This window comes from Lepus europaeus, chromosome 14, assembly GCF_033115175.1.
Source record: "Lepus europaeus isolate LE1 chromosome 14, mLepTim1.pri, whole genome shotgun sequence".
In the NCBI taxonomy this organism is placed as follows: domain Eukaryota; kingdom Metazoa; phylum Chordata; class Mammalia; order Lagomorpha; family Leporidae; genus Lepus; species Lepus europaeus.
Genome location: NC_084840.1, coordinates 20,051,632 through 20,070,621, shown reverse-complemented (window position 1 = coordinate 20,070,621; position 18,990 = coordinate 20,051,632). Strand labels below are relative to the sequence as shown.

Genomic DNA, 18,990 nt, shown 5'->3' with positions numbered 1-18,990 from the left:
CCTTTGCAGCGGCTGCCTAACTTGGGTCAGCCCTGTCCTTGCTGGACAGGGGACAAGGGCCCAGTCCCCATGGGGGAGCTTGTGAGCTCTAAGTGCCACTTGGCCTCTTGTGAGGACGTCGACCACTGGTCACCAGCCGCCTTAGCGGGCTGGAATCCCTCAAACTCCCTCTGTTGATAAAACAACGCCGCGAGCCTGCTCCCTGGCACGGCTGATCTCACACAAGGTGGGCTGGGGTCACACGGGGCTCCAGGGACCTTCTGGGTCTGAGCCGCTCTGGCTGCTAGAATGCTTCCTCTTACACAGCGCCTGGAACCCAGGGCAGAGGAAGGCAGAGTCCACGCCAGTGGAGAGATACCCACAATCCAACAGAGGCCCCCACTCCCTGGGGGGCCGACCTCTCTGGAAGACTCAATGCGATTCCAGCTGCTTGGTGCCAAGCTGGCGGCAGCGGCCCTGGCTCCCTCGTCCCGTCCCCCACGCCGACACCAGTCCTTGCTTCCATTAGCACAGCACAGGACAGGCGCTGCCTGTCAGAGCCTCCGCTTCCGCCGGCTGCTCAAGGAAATCCAGGTGTGCCTGAGTCCCGGCGAGGGGTCACTCAGGTGTGGAAATGGCCAATGACCCTACAACCACTCGAGCGATGAGTGACACCCATGCCTCCGCGTCCTACAGGCGTGGGCTGGTGAGCCTGGGACTTGCACGTCCCGCTGGGAGAGAAGTGGCACAGGTGATGGAGGACCACGGATGTCCCACTGCCTGTATACTCACCTTGAAGGGGACTCAGAGCAGGACCCTCACGCCTATCTCCAGGGGAGACTTTAGAGTGACAAGGACTAGCTGTGAAATGATAAACAGCAACCAAGGCTGTTTATCCGCAACCCACACCGCCAGGCTCTCTGAGCTCCTTAAACCACCGGCAGGAACCACACTTCCTGTCTCGCTCGCCGTGGGCACTAGCCATCCTCAGACCCTGTCCCCACACCCACCCGTCCCACTGGCTCCTAAGCTCTACCGAATCCTCACGGAGCTCTCCTGAAACCCTACCCGGGGTCCGAACAACTGGTCGAGACCCCAGCAGCTCGAGGCTGGTGTGCTAGGACCCATCTGTGCCACGTGAGCCACGGCAAACGCGTCCCGGAGGCGTCAGAGCTGCCACCCCACAGGAGTTAGTGACGCGGTTATCAGTCCGGTTAGGCAAAGTGGGGTTAGGACAGGCAGGGCTGCTCCCAGGTTACCGCTGCGACTCACCACTGTACATGTCAGGGTGGTTTCGTAAGGACGAGTCGTTATAGGGGTGGTCTGCAATAAACAAAAGAGGGTGAGCACACGGGGGCCACGGAGGAGTCACGGAGGCGAAGCCACACACAAACCAGGGCAGCCCCAGGGTCCGGGCGCAAAGGAAAGACGTGGCACGCTTGGTGAGGGACGAGCAACACAAAACAGCCCAAAATAAGGGAAGAAGAGGTTAAATCCTGCAAAAGAAGGCAACAGTAAAACAGAAATGAAAGAAATTAGGCTCCAACTTGACTCGCTTGGTCCCACTGCGGTGTGGCACGGACGAGACTCGGATTAGTGGCGGCGGCGGCAGATTCGGGCTGCCTCCTCCTCGGGGGCCTAGTGCCTGGGACTCTGCACCAGGCGAGCTCTGGGGGCGGCTCGAGGAGAGGGAGCGTTAGTGAGCCCCGGGGGAGAGCAAGGTCCCGCTGAACACAGGCTAAGCTGCAGTGGGTGAGGGAGGAGACAATCGTGGATGAGGACAGCGAGGAGAGCGACCCCTAGCGGTGCCTGGCGACCAGCACCCTCCCAACCAGGGGGCACCCTCAGAGTCTCTGAGGCCGCCTGGTGAGGATGCTGGGAGCGGCCCAGTGAGGCTGGAGAGCTTGGTGGAGGTTAGGGCTTTAGGATTTAGAACGGTAGCTCGAGACAGGGGAGAGAGGAGCTGTGAGGTCCACACTCTGGACCAAGACAGTTCCGCCTACTACGAGGGACCTCCTGGGCTCCCCAGGCCGTGCTGGGACGATGGCATTCCCACAGGGGTGGGGCCGGTGGCCTCGCTGCCAGCGTGGGTAATCAAGACCCACAGGCAGGGTGTCCTCCTTGCTGAGAAGGGACAGTATCACGCCACCGTCCCGAGCAGTTTCTCGCCCTCTGCCACGAGCACCCTTCAGCTGCAGGGCTCGAGTGCTGGCAGCACCCACAGGCGGCTGTGAGGCTGACTGGCAGCCAGGCGGAGGAGCCCAGGACGCACTCCAACTGCCCGAGGGAGGCCAGGTGCCGCGCCAAGACATTTGCATATTTGAAGAGTGATCAGATCCCCTCACAGCCAACTACAAGGGGGGGCGCGAGTTCTTTTCTGGGACTGGCACTGTGTGCTCCCAAGTCTGCTTCGCACCCGGGTGGGAGGAGCGCTTCATGATTTGGAAGCATCTCTGAGGACAGGCTGGGGTGGGGGGGAGTCGGGCTGGGAAGATCTGGAGCTCCAGGTGGGAGCCCATCCCTTGCGGAAGGAGGAGGCAGGTGTGCAGGGGCAGGTGGGCTCGGGAGAGATTGCTCCACCCCTCTCAGTGTAGGGGTGGAGGGAGCAGAGCACACTCAGGGCAAAGGGCCCTTCTTCCAGGCTCCCAACCACCAGATGCAACAAGGCCTGTCTCTTACCCGGGAGCTGAGCCAGGACCAGGACCGAGCTGACTGTGGATTCTGGGGACAGAGGAGAACTGCAGGGCGACGTTCAGGCTTCTCTAAGAGCATCACTTGGACGTGAGAAGGAAGCAGGGGCAGTGTTGCAGCGTCTGCCCAGGGACAGCCTTGCTCCACACCACGGTCGCCTCTTACTGCAGCAGGGCCCCGAGAGGGTCTCGGTGCCGGCCACAGCGCCCGCAGAGTGGGCCGGGTGCCTCTGTGTATCTTTGGGTGCATCTCCAGCTGGTTTTGCAAAGCCTTGTAAGTTTCCCTGGCTTGTGTGAATGCCTGTCTCCCCACCGGTGATGCAAATGGGGCGTGCTGAGAGGGACCGCCTCCCAGGTGGGCAGACACGGCCGGAGCACCTGCCGCTGCCCCCGCTGCTCTGCCCCAGCTCCCAGCCCGGACCTTGTAACGAGTGCACAAGGAAGCCTGTGTCCTTGGCAGCCAGGGAGGTGCAGAGAGCACTCCCGCGCTATTTTCAGCAACTGTGCCCAATTCTCAGCTGGCTCGGACGCCTAGGACTTGCTTCCAGCCAAAGCTGCCCCTGGAAGAACTCCAGGGAGCGGTAGGGTTGTGTTCGGTCACCTAGAGGGTTTCTTGTCGCTGAGAGGAAAGAGTCTTCAATGGAACAAAGGGCCCAGAAATGAAGCAAAAACAGACAGCCCTCGACTCCTCTGCTGGTGAAAAGGATATTTCTATAAAGCCCTGCTTGCAAATGCTGTTGACATCTCTAACTGCTTAGGGCAGCCTCTGGCTCACCTGCACCTTCCGGCCTCTGCCCTGGAAGGCCAAGGGTACCAGGCTGACTCCCAGCACTGCCCCTGACAAGGAGCCAAGGACCCAGGGTCTGCTCAGTGAGCAGCTTGCTCTGATATCCTGGTCCTGGCCATGGAAGCCACCAAGAGGGCCTGCGTGGGCCACGCCGTCCTACCCAGCCCGGCTGGCCGGCCTGGAGAGGGGCAAGCGGGAGGAGGCGGGGTCACCCTCCGGGAACACGCAGGGCTCAGGGGCCATTGCATCACGGGCAGCTCACTGCCTGCTCGTCACAGTGTGTGGGGACGCCATGGAGGCAGGAGGCGGCGACCAGAGGAGGGGACAGCCGAGTTCCAAGAAAGCAAGGAGAACAGAGAGAGGGCCAAGAAAGCAGGGGAAGGGGTGAAGGGAGCGAGAGAAAAAGACGAAAGGAGGAACCCAGCAAGAGAGCAGAGAGGGAAGCCGCCTGAGGGGTTGATCTCACTGCCGTGGGAGCCCCTGTGGGCTGGGTGGACTCGAAGGGCCTGAAGCAGGGACTGAAGGGGACAGAGGGGTGGGGGTCAGGACCCCTCTCACCTGGGCTGCTCCCCGCCTGCACCTGCCCGTGGGCAGTGGCGAGCCAAGGTTCAGCCTCTTTTCTCGGACCTGAGGGTGCTGCCAGCACCCACGTGGTGCTCTCCACCCAGCCTCCCCCACAGCCCTCGCCGTCCACAGCGTGGGAAACCGCACTCGCAGCAAGAACGAGGGACACAAAGGACTCTGTGTGGGGGGGGTGGGGGATCTTCTGGACGGCACACCCCCACATCCACTGTGAAAACCTGCCTAAGTGACTTCCAGCACCCCGAGCGGGCGAGGGCTTTGCACAAACGCCCTAGGCTGGCCTGTCCCCACCCCGGAGGGTGCTGGTGACGAAGCTGCCGTCTCCCCTGCAGAGGCCACCAATACGCAGCTGGGCCAGGAGATGCTTCTTGGCCTGTGTTCCAGTCACACAGCATCAGGGGATAAAAAGCTAAAACAATCAGAACTCAAATGTACACCTGCAAGTTGCAAACACAGCAGTTCCATGCGGTTCCACGCGCACGTGCCTCAGAATCCAGCGACCTTTACTTTGAGGTGTGCACTAACCGTAACGGTCAATGCTATAGCTTTCTTTTAGAAACAAAGATAACTAAGCAACGGCTAGAAATAAAACAAACAGGTGCAGGGGCGGGACACCAGACAACCCCTTAAAGCAGCAGGTCTCAAACTCTGGTGGGCACCCACCTCCCCGGCACAGGTGCTGGGCCTCGGTCTAGCTGCCAGGTCCCCAGCGGCTCTGACCCCACCACAGTAGGAGAAGCACTGACTTGGATGTGATCAAGTTGGCCTCGTGGCTTCAGAAGCAGGGGACGTGGTGTCAGGATGGCTGGGGCAGCTCGGGTACCGCGAGCTGGACAGGTGTCCAGGTGAGCTGCTCGGGGTCAGTGGGCGGCCTCCCTGGCCCCAGCCCTGGGCAGGGGTCTCACTTACTGGTGAGGACCTTGAGGGTGAAGGGGTTCTTCTGCTGGATGGTGTGGGTGAAGTGGAAGCGGGCGTTGCAGCTGTAGTCGGTTTGCATGTCCTGCAGTATCACGTTAGAGAAATACAGGTCTCCATTGTGGCCCTGGGACACACGCTTGTCTTGGGTGATGGGCTCCATGGCTATGGGGAGGCAGAGGGCCAGAGGCTGGTTAGTAGCTACCATGACTACCATTTTTTTTTTTTTTAAAGATTGAGTTATTTATTTGAAAGGCAGAATTACAGCAGAAAGAGAGGGAGGGAGAGAGATTGAGATCTTCCAGCTACTGGCTCACTCTCCAAATAGCCACAATGGCCAGGATTGGGTCAGGCCAAAGCCAGGACCCAGGAGCTTCTTCCAGGTATCCCTCATGGGTGTAGGAGCCCAAACACTTGGGCCATCTTCCCCTGCTTTCCCAGGCCATTAGCAGGGAGCTGGATCAGAAGTGAAGCAGCCGGGACTTGAACCAGCACCCACGTGGGAGGCTGGTGTTGTGGGCAGTGGCTTAACCCACTGCACCACAGCGCTGGCCCCAAGTCACCAGTGCTTAAAGCACAAGGTCACTGATGCCAATGTGCCCACGGGGGGTGGGGTCGTCTTTCGAATCATTCCCCAAGGGCTTCTTCGAGGCCAGCACGGGGCCGGCCACAGTGCTAGGTGCTGGTGAGAGATGACCAAGGAAGAGCCTGTCTTTCTAAGAGCTTCCAGGCTCCAGCAGAAGAGACAACAAATAAACAAGTTACCGTGGCATGAGGCGGCACGTGGAATGCAGCCGGCAGGGAGGGGGTGGGCCGCGGAAAAGCCCCGATCCTTTGTAGGGGGTCCCAAGCTGAGCCTTGACCCAGGCGAAAAAGACACAGGAGCCCAGAGGCTCGCAGGCAGCAGGGCCGAGTGTACAGAGCCCTTTCAGGGGTGCTGCAGGGAGGTGGGGGGACGTTACAGGGGCAGGGGGACCAGGGCAGGAAGGGGACCATGTACCGCGGGGAGGAGCCCGGACTTCCCCAGGGTGACAGGGGAGCCCATGAGGACCTTCAAGCCCATGAATGCAATCACCAGGTTCAAGATTTTTAGAAAGATCGGGGAGACTGGGGATGGATAAGTGTGGCCTGGGCCGGGGAGACGTCCACGGAGGTGGAGCGGTGAGGAGGCCTCGAGATCTGTGCAGGACACAACTCGGCGGCGGAGGGGACGTGGTGGGTGTGGGAGGAGGGTCCGGACCATGAAGGAACAAACCAGCCCCAGCCTGCGGCCTGAGAGCCTCCCCTGCAGATCTGCCCTGGGATGAGGGAAGGGCAGGACAGTGACTGAGCCCAGAGATCTGGCCCTGCTGCCGCCTCCTGACGGAAGGAGGCAGCCGGCTGGTGAGGATTCAGCGTCGGTGAGAACGGGGCCGGGGGGGGGGGGAGGTGGCCCACAGACCGACAGGTGGATGGCTACACGGCAAGGGAGGGACAGCAGCAGGAGGCAGACAGATGGAGAGACGGTGGGCCTCCGCCTACCTTCGGAAGCCCCCTCCTCCCTTTAACTGAAACAGAGAGGCTGAACAAGCCCCAGTCCCCCTTCAGCCAGAACAGTTTCTGAATGTGGTTACCCGGTCCTGCTCCAAACACCCCAGCTCCCTCTATCCTCTGACCTCTTGAGGAGCCAATCAGAGGAGACCCAGTCAGCCGTGGACCACAAGAGCAGGCCTGGTAGCAAGTGCCAGGGCGTGGCCAGCTGAGAAGTGGGGCGACTGCTCTTGCTCCTCAAGCCTTCCCTCTCACATCTCTTCATCATCACAGCCCTCGCCAAGTGCTCACCGGGTGCCTGGCCCCGTGCTCAGCACTGCACAGACGAGCCCACTCACCCCTGCCAGGATCCCATCAGAGCAGCACAATCATCAGCACTGTTTTTTTTTTTTTTTTTTTTCCCCAGAAGAGAAGACTGAGGCCTGGAGATGTGAAGTGCCTCTCGAGGCCGCCTGGCAACCACAGTGGGGCTGGGACATGAGCCCAGGAGCCCCGTGGCCGCCCTGCACCTGCCTCTCACAGGTCAAGGACTGCTAGCTCTGGGAGCCCCCCTCCCTTTTCAGTCCCCCCAGGTCCCCGAGACTAAAACAGAAATAAGGGGCCAGCGCCGTGGCTCACTTGGTTAATCCTCCACCTGCAGCGCCGGCATCCCATATGGGCACTGGATTCTAGTTCCGGCTGCTCCTCTTCCAGTCCAGCTCTCTGCTGTGGCCTGGGAGGGCAGTGGAGGATGGGCCAAGTGCTTGGGGCCCTGCACCCACATGGGAGACCAGGAGGAAGCACCTGGCTCCTGGCTTCAGATTGGCGCAGTTCTGGCCATGGTGGCCATTTGGAGGGGTGAACCAACGTAGGGAAGACCTTTCTCTGTCTCTCTCTCACTGTCTATGACTCTACCTGTCAAACAATAAAAAAAAAAAAAAAAAAAAAAACAGAAATAAAACGCCAGGCCCCCAAGACTCACAGCTGCTCATCCAGAAGATGACCGGGGACGGAAGTCCGGGCGGGGGGTTGCACTGGAGCGTCAGGGGGGCGCCTTCTTGAACCACAACGGGGTCCAGGTTTTCCTTGGGCCACAGAGGAGATTCTGGGGAGAAAGAGGCAGAGGAGGAAGAAGTGAGGCCAAGGGGCAGGGATAGGGGCTCCAGGAGGGGAAGGAGAATGAAGGAGGTGGGGGTGGGGCGGCCCTGGAGAGGCGGAGGAGGGGCCTTTTCTGGGCATGGACGCCCCCTGCAAAGCCGCCTCCCCCATCCCTCCTCCTATGCACAGAGCGGCCAGGGAGGCTGTTGCACACTTTGGCCTGGAAGTTTCCATGCCAGTGGACTTTCTGAGTTGGTAAAGATGCACAGACGGAGGGCACCAAAGCTCCCAGCCCCCAGCGGCAGGGCCAGATCTTCTAGAATGATCCACCAAACCGCCCATCTCCCCAGGCCAGGCCACCCAGCCCCGCCCCTGCCACTCACTGGAGACCTGTAGGCGGATCCTGTTGGACAGAGCCGTGCCGAATTTGTTTCGGGCAAAGCACTGGTACTCGCCCTCGTACTCCTCGGGCCGCCCCCCGCTGCGGAAGTCGATCACCAGAGTCCCCGACCGCCGCCGCATGGACACACGGGGGTCCTTGGCAATGTTGAAGAACCTGCTGTTGCGCGTCCAGTGGAAGCTGTGGACCAAGAGGGAGCAGGAGCAACCAAGACGGATGGGACACCCCCATCCTCCGGGCCAACCCCAGACCCACAGGCCCCGACTCAGCACCAAACCCCGGGTTCCAGCCCCACCCCGCACCTCCAGACTGACGGCCCCACCCTGGCTGAGCAGCAGGCAGAACACCACGTCCCAGGTCCCACCAGGTGCCTGTGGTGGGCGGGGGCCAGGGCTCAGGTGGTCCCTGAGGGCTATGCTAAGTGCACAGGTGGGCAGCAGGCTGGGATTTTGACCGGCGGGAATCCAGAATCAGCAGCTCCTTCCCTTCTTGCAGTCAGAAGTCCCAGTTCACCCTAGTCCAGCGCCCTGGCGAGCCGGCTCTGCTCCTCCCACCTCCCGAATTTGCAGGCTGCGTGCGCCCTGCTCAGGGATTGTGGAGGGTAAAGCAGAGGCCACGCTCAGAGGCCTGGGAGCAGACAGAGGTTTTGAAAGGAACCTCAGCCTAACATGAGGGTCTCCAAAAAGTTCATGGAAAATACACGTTCTGGGAAAAACTCTGCATGGATTTCTAAGGTTTTTTGCATCCAAATAAGCTCTCTCTCTCTCTCTCTCTCTCTCTCTCTGATTTATTTATCTATTTGAAAGTCAGAGTTACACAGAGAGAGGAGAGGCAAAGAGAGAGAGAGAGGTCTTTCATCCGATCGTCCACTCCTCAGTTGGCTGCAATGGCTGGAGCTGCACCGATCCAAAGCCAGGAACCAGGAGCTTCTTCTGGGTCTCCCACGTGGGTACAGGGGCCCAAGGACTTGGGCCATCTTCTACTGCTTTCCCAGGCCATAACAGAGAGCTGGATCGGAAGTGGAGCGCCGAGTTTCGAACTGGATCCCACATGGGATGCTGGCGCTTCAGGCAGGTGTTAACCCACTGAGCCACAGCACCCACCCCAAGCTTCTCTCTCTCTCTCTCTTTTTTTTTTTTTGACAGGTAGAGTTAGACAGTGAGAGAGAGAGACAGAGAGAAAGGTCTTCCTTCTGTTGGTTCACCCCCCAATGGCTGCCACGGCTGCAACTGCGCCAATCTGAAGCCAGGAGCCAGGTGCTTCCTCCTGGTTTCCCATGCGGGTGCAGGGGCTCAAGCACTTGCACCATCCTCCACTGCCTTCCCTAGGCCACAGCAGAGAGCTGGACTGGAAGAAGAGCAACTGGGACTAGAACCCAGTGCCCATAGGGATGCTGGCGCTGCAGGTGGAGGATTAACCAGGTGAGCCACGGCGCCGGCCCCCCAAGCTTCTCTCTTAATTCTACTTCTCCAGAAACTTTTCAGCCCTCCTAGAACTGAGTGCTGGGTGAAGAGTGGGGATGTTCCCCGCCTCTCCTGGGCGGATGTGCACCTGCCACAGGAGATGCATCCTTGGCTGCCCTGCCCGTGACAGAACCAGGAAAGGCAGCAGGGGGAGGGGGAGCCACGCAGGCTGCTCAGTGTCAGTCACTGCCCCTACAAAGCAACACTGGGGGGAAAGACCAAGTCTCAGGGCAAGGTCAGTGATCCCTCAGGCCTCCACTTAGGGTAAGTGGGTCCCTGCAGGCCCCTGGGCTCACAGCTCAGCGCTGAACTGGCTCAGGCAAGCCCCAAGGCCAGAATAAGGTGTCTCCAACCTGTGAGCCTGCACCCCGCCTCGCTGCTCCCGAGTTCTGCCGGGTGCTGCTTTGAATGAGGGAGACAGATAACTCACACCTGCCCTACCTGTGATGCTTATCACGCCATGCAAACAGAGATTGGGGCATACCCTGGATCTGCACCCTTCACGCTGGGACTGGGAAAAGGCCCTTAAAGCCCATGCACCCCGGGGAGGACATGGGTCCTGCCACAGAGGGCGGTGAGGGGAGGGGGCGAGACGTGAGTCACAACGCCTCCCACAGCCTGCACAGAGCGGGCTCTCCACACATGGCTGCTGACCTCTCACTGGGTCCTGATGAGCCACACACTCAGAAGGGAAGACCTGGGGCCGGTGCCGTGGCGTAGGAGTGAAGCCCCCACCTGCAGAGCCAGCATCCCATATGGGCACCAGTTCCAGTCCCGGCTGCTCCACTTCCCATCCAGTTCCCTGCTGATGCACCAGGGAAAGCAGCAGGAGACCTGGGAGAAGCTCCTGGCTTCAGCTTGGCCCAGCTCTGGCCATTGTGGCCATTTGGAGAGTGAACCAAAGGATGGAAGATCTGTCTCTCTTTGCCTCTCCTCTGTAACTCTTTCAAATAATAAATAAATCTTTTAAAAAAGGAAGACCCGAGGTAGCTGGGAGGCACTTCCTGGCAGCTGAACGCGGGTAGAAGAGGGGACACCGGGCAGCGGTGTGACACTGAAAGTCAGAAGCCTGAACTCCAAGTCCTGCATGGTCGCCATGGATGTACACGAGCCCCTGATGTTTCCTCGGCCCCCAGAGCCTTATCAGCTAAATTTCCCCATCACCTTCCATCAGGTGGGCTCCCGGGGGCCACTTCTGGAGTGAGTGGCCCTAACTTCTCAGTTGCCGCACCGGCCTCAAGCACCACCAGGCGAGAGACAAAGCTGCTGGTGGTGGGGGGGGGTGCCCTCCTATTCGCTCCCCTCCTTGCCACTCACCTGGGGGCGGGGTTGCCCTTGGCTTCACACTCGATCAGGATGTTGTCCCGGGGGTCCACGATGTGGTCCTTCACTGACTGCTTGGTGATGGTCGGAGGCTGGGTCACTGTAACAGGGCACACCACGGGCGGTCAGGGAGGCGGGGACCCCCATGGGCCCTGGCTTGGGGAATGGCGGAAATTAGGAGCTTCAGGAGCCACGTGGACAGGAAGGCTTGTGGGGGAGCAACAGTGCCCCATTCTAGAGACCCAGCTCGGGGGGCTGCAGCACAGGGCGCAGGTGTCCACGTCCCGGTGTAAGAGGGCTCCCTTTAAGATCCCCAGGAGAAACTGGAAGCCTGGCCTCTGTTTCTGCCATTCTTAGCCCAGTGCCCTGCGCACTGCACAGGTTTTCAGTAAATGTTTGTTGAATGAAGGCAGGAACGAAAGCAGCCAGACTTCCAAGCTTACACGCCTTGATGGCTCTGGGCTCTGAGCATCCCAGAGATGCTCCCCGGGACTTGTCTGCATGCCAAGGGCCTGGATCCTCTCACGCTGGGTCCCGAGCCCCAGAGTTTCACATCGGGACAGGCACCAGCCACCGGTCTGCAGGTTGGTCAGCTCTGACCCAAAGACCTCCCTGCACCTGCTCCTCTGCCCTTCCCAGGAACAGGCTGCTCCCTGGCGTAAGGACCCGGCTACAGGGGTCCTAGCATTGAGAAGCCCTGGGAGAAGTCTCTGCAGGCCCAGGGGGGCAGCCACTGTCCCAGTCTCTCCTCACCTGGCCTTCTCCCTGCCACCCCCTCCTCCCTCCCACCTGCCAGAGGCACACGGGGGACTTACGCTCATTCTGAATGCTTGCTGTTAGTTCCGATGGGTTAGCATGGGGTGAGGAGAAGAGAAGATGGTTATTGCATAGGAACATCCCCGCCCAGGCGTTCTCTCCCGGCAGCAGGCAGGGTAGGGTGAGGCGGGGCGGGGGGGGGGCACTGTGCACCCAGCTGCAGGGTGGCTCAAGTCCTCGAGAGCAGGGCTCAGGAACAGGCTCAATGAGTGCTCAGGGGAGGTGCAATGCCTCCCCTGGGAGACAGAAACCACACAGCGGAGCCAGGGGAGCAGCTTCTGACCAAAGAGTGCTGCCCGAAAGGCCACCGCACACCACTGAGGGACGTGGGCTCCAGGCCAACAGTGCAGGGGGAGACGGGGAGGCAGACTGAGAGGCTGGGAGGGGGATTTGAACCCGCTATGGAAGCCCTGAGGGCCCAGGCCTCACTGCTCTCCTTCCCTCCTTCAGGATGGGAAAAGACACTCTCCTCCTCTCCCCTCCCCTCCTCCCCCTTTCCCTCCTCTCCTCTCCCCCCTCTCCCCCCATCCCCCCTCTCCGCTCCTCTCCTCCTCCCTCTCCCCCCCCTTTGGGAAATGAGGGCAGACGCGCCACTGCTGCCCTGTCTCTGGCAGAGGGTCCCCACCTTGTAGAACCGTGCTTCTCAGCAAGACTCTGGGGGACGTGGCAGAGCCTACGGTTCCCTTCTGGGCTTTGTTTGCTTTTTTTCTTTTTTGTTAAGATTTATTTACTTATTGGAAAGGCAGATTTACAGAGAGGCAGAGGCAGAGAGACCTAGAGAGAGCAAGAGAGAGGTCTTCCTTCTGCTGGTTCACTCCTCAATTGGCAGCAACGGCCAGAGCTGAGCTGATCCGAAGCCAGGAGCCTGGAGCTTCCTCCAGGTCTCCCACACAGGTGCAGGGGGCCCAAGGACTCAGGCCATTTTCTAGTGCTTTCCCAGGCCATAGCAGAGAGCTGGGTCGGAAGTGGAGTAGCCGAGACTCAAACCAGCGCCTATATGGGATGCTGGCACGGCAGGTGGCGGCTTTACCCACTACGCCACAGCGCCAGCCCCTCCCCCTCTGTGCTTTCCACGAAGGTCGTAGAGAGGCAGGGGGCACAGATCTTCTGCAGCTCTCATGTCAGATGTGCACGAGCTCCTTACAGGCGTGCTCCACACAGGTGCACGTGGGCGAGGTCCAGCGTCTCAAGCTTTACCAGGCCCATGAATCACCTGGGATCTGACTAAAATGCAGGTTCTCAGTCCGTGGTCTGGGCGGGGCCTGGGACTCTGCATTTCTGACAAGTGCCCAGGCCACGCCCATGCTGGTGGTGTGTACACCACACTCTGGATACCAAGGTTTTACTCATTTTTTTTAAAAAAAACTTTTATTTGAGAGGAAGAGAAAGCTCAGCTGGTGCTGAGCCAGGTGCCCGATGACTTGAGCCATCACTTGCTGCCTCCTAGGATCTGTGTTGGCAGGAAGCTGGAGTCCTGAGCTGGAGCTGGGGATCGAACCCAGGTACTCTGTGGGACACAGATGTCTGACCTGCGAGGCTAAATGCCCACCCCTGCATAGCAAGGATTTAGCTGGTGTGTTCTTTGTGGGGTGGGGGTGCAGTCTTGGTTGCACCCCATCTGCAGGGAAGAGAACGCGTGTTTCCTCCTCGTGGTCGGAATGTCACGGCACTCTCAGGTCCTGGGCAGGCATCCCAGGCTGACCTGTTCAGAGCAGGTGCTTCTAGGGGGACAGGAGGCCATGCAGAGCCATCGTGACCTCGACGCCTCCTGCTCTGACTGCAGGGAGATGTGAAGAGGACCTTGGGGCGCAGAGAGGGCGGCCACAGCTGGGCCCAAGAGGTGCAGAAGGAGCCACAGGAGAAGGAGGAGAGACACACGGTGCAGGGTGCTAAGGAAGGCAAGAGGGAGCACCCCACAGGGGAGACCGGCAGTGCCTCGAACTGGTTCTCCCCAGGGGCCCGGCTGTGTGGCCGTGGGGGCACGGAGGAGGGGTCTGGCTTCACCGCCTGCCTGGCGCTGCCTGGGCAGCAGACAAAGGAAGGCAAGGTGCAGGGGCAGCCAGCGGTGAGGGGCTGCACGTGTGCTCCCCGGGGCTCCCCACCGCGGCCTCCGCGCTCGCCTGTGATCTTCCCGCCTGGGCCAAATAAGGCAATTCTGGAAAGACGGAAGCCAGCAGAGTTGGCGTGGGGGGGTGGGGGGGCATAGTAGGGGCCGTTCCCAGGAGAGCATGGCTGACGTCTCAGCCCACTCCTTTTAAGATTTATTTGACAGGCGCACACACACACACACACAGCGGGGGAGAGAGAGAAAGAGGGAGAGAGGGAGATCCTCCATCTGCTGGTTCAGTCCCCAAATAGCTGCAGTAGCCAGGGCTCAGCCAGGCTGAAGCCAGGAGCCCAGAACTTCATCTGCGTCTCCCACATGGGTGGCAGAGCCCCAAGGACTTGAGCCACCATCCCCTGCTTCCCAGGAGCATTAGCAGGGAGCTGGACGGGAAGAGGAGCAGCTGGGACTCTAAAACAGGATGTGGGTGCTCCAAGTGGCAGCTGAGCCCACTATGCCACACCCGCTGGCCCTGAGCCCATTCCTTGTGACCACAGCCCGGGCCCCTGGCTTCTTCATTTCGAGACACATAGCCGAGGTCCCCGGGGTCCTCACATCCAATCGAGGCCCTGGCCTCACGGCGCTGGGAAGCCTGATGCAGGACGTCCCTGTGCGCACGGGCTGCAGGCTGCTCTCTCGTAGATTCAAAGCCTGGCTCCCTGGGGAGCACCCTGGACCCTGTCCGGGACCCTCAATCCCGAGGCCGGAAGCCACTTGGTGAAGGTCACACAGGAGGGAATCCTGCTGCGGGTGGATCCCGAGCCGGGGGGGTGGGGAGGAGTGGGTTCGTCTGGCGAGGCCTCAGCACTACGTTCTCGACACTCTGGACACGGTGAGTGAGCAGGGAGAGGGTGGGCTGGGGACTCTGAGGGCTGCAGAGCAGGCTGGGTATCGTCCCCAGCCCACAGCGACTTCTCCGGCCCGGGGCCTCGTGAGACTTTGTTTGCCTAAAGGGACAATGACAACTGCAGCCACCACTGAGCTCCAAGGAATTTATTACAGGGACAGCATCAACCCAGAAGACGAGCTGCCAGGGGACAGCAGTGGGGACAGCCTGTCTGGGCACAAGGACACCGGCTCCCGTCCAGCGTCACACCACCTGCCCTCTCTCCTGCGGAACGCGCGGTCTGGGGACTTCTGGCCGGGCAGTGAATGTGCTCTTCCGGTTCCAAGGGGGAGGAAATGCCGGTGGCTGGGCTCTGCAGGCGGTGGCAGATGCCAGCCAGCCGGGGTGACCAGGGCTGCTGCTTCCGGCCTCTTTCCCCAGCCTGGCTCTGGTACCTGCGCCCTCGGGCACACCCCTGGGAGGATGGAGAGTGAGGTGTGCATGCGTGTGCGTGTGCACGTGCAGCCCGGCATCCCACAGTGCTGCTCAGAACGCGGCTGGGAGGAAGTGACTCCCCCCTCCACTGCCCTCCTCTAGGTTCCCAGGAGAGAACTGAGTGCCCTTGACACTGGGAGGAGATGGAGGGCCAGCTTCCAGCAGACTGGCTGCTGGCAAACCCACTGTGGCCGCCCCGGGCACTTTTCTCAGGTCAGGCTGTTCTCCTCGGGCCGGGGAGGTGGGGTGCGTGTGACTGCACTGGCAGGCGCAGGGCTGGAGGGACTGTGCAGCGGCCCAGGGCTCTGCTGCCCCCAAGCCACCCAGACAGGATGCAGTGCCCATCTCAAGCTCAGACGCTGTCCCCTGAAGGGTCACACGGCCTCCCACCCGAACCCCTCGGCAAACAGGGAAAGCCAAGGAGGCCTGAGCTCTGCCCAGCCCAGGGTGAGTGGACGGTGGGGCTCAGCTGATATGGGGAGGGAGAAACCTGTCGGAGGAGACCCTCTTCCCAGGACCCCCGGGGCCTCCGAGAAGGGCCTGCCTTCCCGCATTCGGCTTCCACAGATTCAGCCAGGAGATGCTGTGGTAGCCCCGCCGCACCCAGGGCCTCCTTCCTGGGCACAGCCCAGTCTCCTGCCTGGGCACAGCCTGGGTCACCCCTCCATTGGGGAAGCGCTATGGTAACATGCTGGGCGTGCCACTTAGTTGCTGGTGAGCTGGCGACAGTGGCTGGATTTCCAGGTGGATCAGCTGTGAGACCCACAGGAGAGGGGACGTGGGCAGCACCTTTGCCCGCTATGGCGAGCTGCGATGCCCGTGAGTTCCAAGAGGAATAAAGGGAGGAGGAGTGGGCGTGCTGAGCGCCTCGGTGGCAGGGACGAAGACCCGGGTTCTTTTCTGATGCTGTCGCCCGTTTTCTGCCTGACTGAGCAAGAAAGGGCTTGCGTTTCCCTGAACACACGTGGAAAGGGAAGGGGGTTCCTCCCAGCCCCTCCTCAGGGACACTGGGATGGGGAGAGGCTGGAGGGGAGGTCACGGCCCTCTCAGCCCTCGGGCCACAGATGGGTCTTTGGAAAGATGTGACACCTGCTGTGTGTCTGTCTCCAGGAGGGCTTCAGGAACCCAGACTCCCACACAGATGCCAAAGCTCTCTCTGTGGGTGCACCTCGCCCTGGGGGCCCCTCCCACACTGGCCCCGGGATCAAAGTGTCAGGGGAACGAGCGAGAAGCAGCAGAGCACACGCCTTCCCCACGCAGCAATAACCCACACTCCTCCGCACCTGCTCCAGGACGCGGCCTAACACACTCCTGATTAGGGTCGTCTGCCTGGGACTGTTCACTGCTCCTGGGAACCTTGGGAGAGTCGCCTTGAGCCAGTTACGCAGACGGTAGCTCCGGCAACACTTCCTTGCCCCGCCTTCCCCTCCTCACAACACACACAGCACGGTGCACACACACGCACACGTGTCCCCAGGCAAGCACACACACTTGGGGCTACTGGCTGGCCCTGCCCATCCTGCTTGCAGCTGGATGCGCATCTCTGGGGCAGCCTTGGTTGGTGCCCCTGGGAGGGAGAAGGGGCTGGCGGTGGAGGGCTCGGTGGGGGCTTCCTGCAGGCTGTGTCACTCTTGCGCTTCCTCCCCAGACGTCTGTCACCTGGAGAGAGCCCAAGTCGGCTGGCACCATGGGTCCCTTCCCTTCCCTGGAGCAGGGACCAGAGGTTGCAGTGTCACGTCCCCACCTTAGCGCTAAGTGTCGGAGCTGTGGCACAGGCAGCACACGCCTACAGGCGGGGCCAAGGAGCCTGGCTGCCGACCTGCAGGCGTTCTTGAACGTGGCAGTGGCTATAGCCGCTGGGGACCCCGTGGTGCGCACAGCAGCTCACATCCTTATGGCATCACGGTCGAATCTTAGCCCCACCCCCCGAGAAGAGGATGATGCACACTTCCCGTGGGGGAGCTGGAAACCAGCAAAAGCCACCTGTGCCTGGGTCTCTTCCAGTGGCATGATGCCTCTATTTTAATGTCTCGCTCAGCCATGTCTATGAAGATATGTTCCCTTCCTGACCCACCCCAGGCCATCCGTCCACCTGCTCACCCCAGCCAACAGGGCCTGACACGTCCAGCTTTGGCTATCCAAGACTTTCGAAAGGTAAATAAGAACAGTCTACCCACCTTGGACCCCAAAACTGCTCGAGACCAAAGGGGACCGGGGAGGGGAGCAGAGGGCGGGACTCCAAGCAGCGCTCCACATCCCCGACTCTGCAGGCCCCAGCTCACCAGTCCCGAGGCAGCAGCCCTGCCCCTTAGTGTGCGGGATTTCAGACTCAAAGCCTGTGCTGCCGCTTTGGTGAGAAACCCAGCTCTGAATGGCAGAGCCCACTGCTCCCCTCTCCGCTGGCCTCCTCTCCAGCAACTCTGCCTACAACCGGTAGAAAGAGAGACAAAGGTGAGCGGGACTCACGGTCCATGGGAATCTCGATGGCTCCACCAAGTCCAAGGACGCAGAGGACGAAGGCTGCGTGGACCCAGGGCGGCGGCTGCGGCCTGGCCATCCTCGGCACCAGGCCCCGCTCCCTGCTCCCCGGCCCTCGGGGTCTTGCTGCCTTGAGCCGCTCCAGCTGGGCCTCCTGGACAGAGCTCAGCTGTGGAAAGAGACACAACAGCAGGTGAGCTTCCCCTGAACTTGTGCTTTGCTGTAGTCATGCTACAAGGGCTGGGAGGCCTCTCAAGGTCCCCTTGGTCCTAAAACAGGATTTCCTGAGACATCTGGGACCGAACCATTGGGGGAGGGGGGACATCCTGGGCACTGCAGAATGCTTAGCAACCCCCCGCCTTACCCACCAGGTGCTGTAGCCCTGCCACCCCTCAAACATGGCTCCAGGCATTGCCACCTGTGTCCTGTCAAGAACCACAGTTCTAGATGGAAGGACGAGGCTGTGTAGAACAGTCAGGGAAGCAGACACGGGCCCAGCCTCGAGACGCCACGCCCCAGGGTGGAAGAAACACTCTTGTCTCTTAGCTGCTCTGGACGTGCGCCCAGTGTGCCTGGGGCTGAGGGCGTACGGCGTGGGGCGCAGAGCTGAGACCACCTTGATGTCCTGCAGTCTGGTGGCACATCACAGGTTAGTCAGGGAAAAACTTGGCTGTCCAATGGCCTTTTTAAAAAATTTTTTATTTGAAATGCAGTGTGTGTGTGTGTGTGTGTGTGTGTGAGAGAGAGAGAGAGAGAGAGAGAGAGAGAGAGAAATCTTCCATCTGCTGACTCATGCCCAAAATGCCCACAACAGCCAGGGCTGCGTCAGGCCAAAAGCTGGGAACCAGGAACTCCACCCAGGTCTCCCATGTGAGTAGCAGGCGGGAGAAGGCTCAAGTACTTCAGCCATCACCTGCCAATTTCCCAAGCTGCATCACGAGGAAGGCAGAGAGGAAGCAGAGGGCCAGGACTTGAACTGTGCTCCAACAAGGCACACAGGTGTCCCAGGTGGTGGCTTAATGTGGCTGCGCCACAACGCCGGCCACCTCTTCTTGATGAAGGATCTTGGCGAGTATTTTGTGCAGCTACGGGGTGGGGTGGGTCCCTGATGCGCCTCTAACCCAACGGCAGTGCTGAGACGGTGATCAGAGGCAGGATGCCGGGGGTCAGCAGAACAAGCAGCGTTCCGCCAGCCCAATGACCACCGTCTCCAGCACCAGGAATCGCTCCAAGGTCTCAGGGATGCGACACATGGCTGTCCATGGAGCCCAGCACGGGCTGGGACAAACTTATTCCCCTGTTCCCGAGAGGGAAGAGCAAGAAGGGTCTGCAATAGAGACTGAAATACGGCTCTTGAAGCCTGCGTGAGGCTCTGAACCACGGGGTCCTAAAAAGCGGTCCAGCTGCTGCTCCCCCAGGGGCCTGAGTGCACGTGGAAGGCAGGAGGTGGCTCCTGAGCTGTCTGGACCAACGGCTGCCTCTCAAAGGGACTCCAAGTTCTGCACTTGCTCTCCCAGCAGCCGGA

General features: G+C 60.6%; 1 protein-coding gene across 5 annotated transcripts in view; it reads right to left on the bottom strand.

Annotated features, from left to right (window-relative positions):
* NFASC (neurofascin) overlaps positions 1-17,544 on the bottom strand; it is a 65,304-nt gene extending 47,760 nt beyond the window's left edge. For 3 of the 5 annotated variants that reach the window (XM_062211280.1, XM_062211282.1, XM_062211281.1), the window contains exons 1-6: positions 17,454-17,544; positions 10,741-10,846; positions 7,944-8,140; positions 7,445-7,567; positions 4,948-5,118; positions 1,252-1,302 (exon numbers count right to left, since the gene is read on the bottom strand). In XM_062211280.1, coding sequence (XP_062067264.1) covers positions 1,252-1,302; positions 4,948-5,118; positions 7,445-7,567; positions 7,944-8,140; positions 10,741-10,846; positions 17,454-17,544 — 739 coding nt within the window. Of the gene's footprint in view, positions 1-1,251; positions 1,303-4,947; positions 5,119-7,444; positions 7,568-7,943; positions 8,141-10,740; positions 10,847-11,561; positions 11,580-17,453 lie in introns of all 5 variants that reach the window. The other 2 variants (XM_062211278.1, XM_062211279.1) reach the window with 1 other exon arrangement.
* Between the last annotated feature and the right edge of the window lie 1,446 nt (positions 17,545-18,990).